Source organism: Myotis davidii, unplaced genomic scaffold (genome assembly GCF_000327345.1).
Source record: "Myotis davidii unplaced genomic scaffold, ASM32734v1 scaffold13, whole genome shotgun sequence".
In the NCBI taxonomy this organism is placed as follows: domain Eukaryota; kingdom Metazoa; phylum Chordata; class Mammalia; order Chiroptera; family Vespertilionidae; genus Myotis; species Myotis davidii.
This window is the reverse complement of record NW_006286243.1, coordinates 292,094-297,787: the sequence shown is the minus strand read 5'-3', so window position 1 is coordinate 297,787 and position 5,694 is coordinate 292,094. Positions and strand designations below refer to the sequence as shown.

Genomic DNA, 5,694 nt, shown 5'->3' with positions numbered 1-5,694 from the left:
TGTGCTGTGTTGTGTCTCTTCCTTCCTTATAAGGACTCCTATCAGTCACTGGGTTAGGGCCTAATGCAGTATGACCTCATCTTAACTTGATTTCATCTGCAAAGACTATTTCAAAAAAGCCTTCACTCCCAGGTACAAGGTGGACGTGGGTTTTGGGGGACATTATTCAACCCAGTACAAGGGTGATAGACTACATACCAGTACATGTATAATAGGGGGGTTTCCTAGACAAAGAAGAACAAAAATGTCTCCAGAAGAAGAGAGTCGGAAAAAAGGGGACATATGCAATACTTTGTAATACTTTAAGCAATAAAAAAAAATTGTTAAATGAAAAAAAAAAAAAGAAGAAATGTGAACGTTGGTATGCTTGAAGTTGCCCCAGAGGCTCCTTACACTGTCTTCATATTTTTGGGTTCTGTTTTTTCTCTCTTCTGCATGAGAGAGAATCATTGATCAACTGCCTCCTGTCTGCCCCGCACTGGGGACTGAGTCCACAACCCAGGCATGTGTCCTGACTAAGAATCAAACCATGACCTCCTGATTCATAGGTCGAAGCTCAATCACTGAGCCATGCCAGCCTGGCTGGGGTTGTTTTCTTCACTTTTTTATTTTATTTTATTAAAAAAAATCTTTATTGGGATGTAATATTCTAATCCAGAACTGCTGGCTCCTAACCACTCACCTGCCTGCCGACTTGATCCCCGTAACTGCTCTCCCCTGCCAGCCTGATCACCCTAACTGCTCTCTCCTGCCAGCCGGATCCCCCTAACTTAGGGGTCCTCAAACTTTTTAAATAGGGGGCCAGTTCACTGTCCCTCAGACCGTTGGAGGGCCGGACTATAGTTTAAAAAAAAGCTACGAGCAAATTCCTATGCACACTGCACATATCTTATTTTGAAGTGAGATGGAAGCTCACTTTTCCATCTGACTGCCACCTTATGGAACATGGATATTTCATCACACACCTGGCCTGATCCCTAACTGCTATCCCCTGCCAGCCTCATTGCCCCTAAGTGCCTCTGCCTTGGCCCAGCCACTATGGCTTTGTCCAGAAGAATGTCTGGAAGACGTCCGGTCTAATTAGCGTATTACCCTTTTATTAGTATAGATTTCTGTTAGTGTATGCTTAATTTCTGACTGGTCCTTTTTCATGTCTGACATTCTCACTAAGATCCTTGAAAGTCTCATGAAGATCCTTGAGTAACCTTATAACCATGGTTTTGCTTGCTTCCATTCTGTACCCAGTAGTTTGCTTGCTTCCATTCTTTCATTTGTGACATGTTTCTTTGCCTCCACATTTTGGCTGCTTCCCTGTGTTTGTTTCTATGAATCAGGTAGAGCTGCTATGTCTCCTGGAATTGGTAGAGTGGCCTTATGCAGTAGGTGCCCTGTAGAGCCCCATAGCACAGCCTTGCCAGACCTGAGCTGGACACTCTAGGTGTGCCCCTGTGTGGGTTGTGTGCTACTATCTTGTAGCTGAGCCTTGATTTCTGTTGGTGTCACTGAGAGGAGTTGACCTCCTGGCTAATTGGCTGTGAGGACCAGCTGTGACTACAGTGGGAGAGCTGCTGTGCAGGAGACACTGCTATGGAGCAGGACTTGCTTCAGTGGGGCTTTGTTGCTCACTGAGTCTGCCTTTTGAGTGTGTCACTTGTGGATGTGTAACATTGTAATCTGCTGTGGTTGGAACATAAGTTATTTAGAAATATTGTTAATGATTCAAATTGGAAACAAAAAAATTTCACACCACTCCTCTCTTAAGGAATATATAGAAATTGGAAGGTGAACTGTTAAGAAAGCTGTTATATTTGCAACTATGTATGTGGAGAAATCAGAATTTTCTTCATATTGTACCATCAAAACAAAATACAGAAATAAATGAGATAAACTGTAGTTACAAATGTGTGCATATGCTTAATTATTCTCATTGACTTTCTAAGTAAAATATTTTAAATATGACCTTGCTAAATATTTTTATATTTATTAAATAGTATGTTTTACTTATTTTACACTTTGGAATTTCTCAGAACATTTTATTTGGAAAGAGTTTTATACAAATATCAAATGATAAAAATGGAAGAGGACAATGACAACTAGAGATTGTGGAATGTATCTTCTGCAATCCTTGGAGGAAAGAAAGGTGACCTTTGGGTTGTTTCAGATCAAGAATGTGGATGGGATTATAGAAAAGATAATTTATTTCACACAGTGTTTTTCTGCATCAATGATTTTAATATGGATTCTTAGTGGTTACCAACAACTAGTCAAATGATTTTCTTTTTACACACTCTGGATTCTGACCTAGTGAAATGAGGGCTCAGCCCTCTTCCTCCATCTCTTTCTTGATCCAGTCCACGTAATTGAGTAACTTGGTGTAGAAGCCATACCCCCTGCTACACCCGATGCCCCAGGATACTATGCCCGTGGCCACCCAGCGGTCAGTATTCGGATCCCTCACAGCAAAGACCCCTCCACTATCCCCCTGACAGGCATCCTGCTTTAGAGTTGGGTCCCCAGCACAGAACATGTTTTGTGAGAACACATCGTTCCTGTTTTTACCCTTAAGCCACGCCTCACATAAACGTCGGTTAGCTACGGGCAGACGGACAAATCTGAGATTGTTAGCAATCCTTTCCTCCATTATCCCAAAGCCACTGACATAGCCCATGAGACCGCTATCATAGAAGGTCTCATTGTCAGGGAGGCAGATGGGGAGGAGGTTGGGGCCCAGGGTGACACTATTTTCCAGTTCTAGGAGGGCGATGTCCCCCTCAAAATTGTGGGACTCATCCTGACGGTAGTCTGGGTGGATGCTGACCCTGCGTACAGGGTGGTTTGCTAGTTTTGTGATTTCTTCCACGTTTATGTGGCCCAGGAACACATCTATGCTGGCATTGGCTTGTGCGTTGTGTTCCTTGGGGTAGAGGGTGTGGGCAGCGGTGAGGATCCAGCGGTCACCCAGCAGGGCTCCACCCCCTCGCCCATGGATGTTGGTGAACGCCTGCCAGGGGAAGTTGCCCATCTTGGCTTTTTGCCCTCCAATGATGCGCTGCTTCTGTTCCACAGGGTGGTCGGGTTTCCCACACACTGGAGAAGAGAGACAGGAAGTCAAGGACAAGTCAGTTCTAGGCCCGCCCCTCTTCCCTCCTGTGGTCAACCCATTCCCTTTTCATCCCTTCCTATTGGCTCTGGGCCCTTTCGTCTTTCTCCTCCCATTCCAACAGCTCCATCTCTGGCCGATTGTCAGACTGTTCTCCTTGTTCTTGTTTATTTCTTCCTGTTTTATCTATTTACTTTTGTTGTTGTTGTTGCTGTTTTTATTTCTGATTTCCCATCTGCTCAAAAAAAAAATGCTGGAATGTCAGGACTGCATCCAGTTCTTTGTATTTTCTCTCTCTCCCTTTCTCCTGGGACATCCTCTCTTTTTCCCTCTTACTCCTCATGTCTAGTTTCAATGTCAAGCTGGAGTGTCTCTCCACTCACTTTGCCTCCATTCTTTGTGCATGCTTTTTCTGTTGCAAAGTCACCAAGGATATCTCCAGAGGGTTTCCACTCACCTGGCAAACACCGAGGAATCTTCTCTCCTTCCTGTTCATTTTTCCAAATGCCCTGGGCTGTGCAGGTATACATGCCTGAGGGGAAAAGGGACTATGATTAGGTTGGGAGGAGCTGGGCAGGGAGCCCAGGTTACAGAGGTCAATGAGCACTGAGTGTTGGGAAGAGACAGGGGAGAATCAGAACCAGCATGGACAAGGATCAAGGGAAAGATTCAAATATATATAAGGGTAAAACATAAAAAGTGTGAAGAGGCTTCATACATATATTTTTGTTTTAATGTTACATGAAAATATTAGAATACTTAACTACAGTGTGATTTCTATTTGTGAAAATAGACACAAAAACTGGGAGGAGCATATCAAGATCTTACCAGAGTCTTGGTATCTTGGTATCTTCATAGTGGGATTGTCGATAATAATGGCAGCTACATTTCTGATTGCTGACAATGTGCCATGCTTGCTGCTAAGCATTTTATCTGCATGGTCTCATTTTAGTGCCCCAGTGACACTTTCAGGTGTGCATTATTATCCTCCTCATTTTACAGATGAGGAAACTGAACTTAAATCATGTACATAAGGCCACATAAGTTCCAGAACCAAGATGCAAAGTAAGGGTTGTCTGATTTCAAAGTCCAGCTCTTAAATAACATCACATATAACCCATATATAAGATTTTTTCTTTTTTTGCATGTTTTAAACCAGAAGTAAGGGATTTCTGTTCTTTAAAGAAAATTTTAAAGATACCATAGATGAATTTGAGAGTCATTTAGCAAAACTAACTGCAGAATATCACAATATAGTGGCCTGAGACGTATGTGAGGAGAATGGTGGGGGAGGTCCCACTGATATGACTGTAGTGGTGGTGATGGTTGTGGTGGTGTTGGCGGTGTTGGTGATAGTAATAATGGTGGTGCTTATGTGGTATTGTTGGTAATGACGATGGTGTTTTGTTGTTGGTATTAGTAGTGGTATGGTGGTGGTGGTCATGATGGTTATGGTGGTGATGATAGTGGTGATGGTGAAGGTGGCTGTGGCGGTGGTGATGGTGGCGATAATGGGAATGGTTGTAATGGTGGTGATGGTGGTGGTGATGGAGGTGGTGGTGGTTGTGGTGGTGGTGATGGTGGTGGAGGTGACGGTGATGGTGGTGGTGGTGGCGAGAGGGAGCTGACTGCTTATGAGATTCAAGTCTTTCTTTGTCACTTAGGTTTTTCCTTCTTCAACATGACTAGGTGCCTCTTGGCACTGTACTTTAGGACCCTGAACCTAGTGTATTGGGCAGCCACTTTAATATATATTCCCCAGGGATTCTATTGGAAGAAATCTCAGAAGATGTTTTGAGGAGGAACCAAGATGGCGGCATAAGGTATAAACCTGTGCATGCTGCCCCCCACAACAATATTAAAACTACAACTATAAGACAAAACAGCTATCATCCAGAACCATTTGAAAGCTGGCCGAGTGGAAGTTCTACAACTAGAAGGAAAGAAAGAAGCACATTGAGACTGCGTAGGAGGTGCAGAGGCGCCAAGAACAGAGGTATGGAGGCACGTGGAAGGTGGCTGCACCTGGATGCGCGGTTTTTTTCAATTGGAAGGAGATACAAACCCTCGAATGCACTGAGCTCGTTTAAGGTGCGATTCTGGGGTCTCAGACTCCTACAGGGAGAAACTGGTCTGTCTTGCAGAGGGTCGGAAAGCGAGGGTGGCTTTCTCGAAGAGCTGCTTGCAGGGATCATTGTTGCTGTGGGGGTGCGGGACTTGGGATGCAGATACCGGAGTCGTGGAGATGCTGATGACAGCCATTGCTGTTTGCTCCACTCTGGTGATTCTCTGAGACTCCGCCCCACTCAATTTACATCCCCACCCAAACTGTGCTGTGGCACAAAGAAGTCATCTGCGCTTTTGCAGCCTAAATTTAACAAACTGCAGCTGGGTCAGAGAGCTCCAAAACTTCCAAACCCCAAACAAAGAGGAGAAATCTGCTGGTATGGCTATAGCTCCTGCTGGGTGGACTCACACAGTGGTTGACTTGGAGATCCAGGAGCCAGGGTACCCCCAGTCAGATACCAGATTTCAACTCCTCACATCCATAAGGGACACACTCAAGAAGCAGACTCAGTGAGTGCTGTGGAAGT

The 5,694-nt window shown here is 44.5% G+C and overlaps 1 protein-coding gene across 2 annotated transcripts in view; it reads right to left on the bottom strand.

The window, feature by feature from the left end:
• Positions 1 to 2,211: 2,211 nt before the first annotated feature.
• The window catches only part of C1R (complement component 1, r subcomponent), an 11,285-nt gene continuing 7,802 nt past the window's right edge, over positions 2,212 to 5,694 (bottom strand). For both annotated transcript variants that reach the window (XM_006757545.2, XM_006757544.2), the window contains exons 10-11: positions 3,558 to 3,632; positions 2,212 to 3,087 (exon numbers count right to left, since the gene is read on the bottom strand). In XM_006757545.2, the coding sequence (XP_006757608.1) occupies positions 2,318 to 3,087; positions 3,558 to 3,632 (845 nt within the window). In that variant the 3' untranslated portion in view covers positions 2,212 to 2,317. The remainder of the gene's footprint in view (positions 3,088 to 3,557; positions 3,633 to 5,694) is intronic.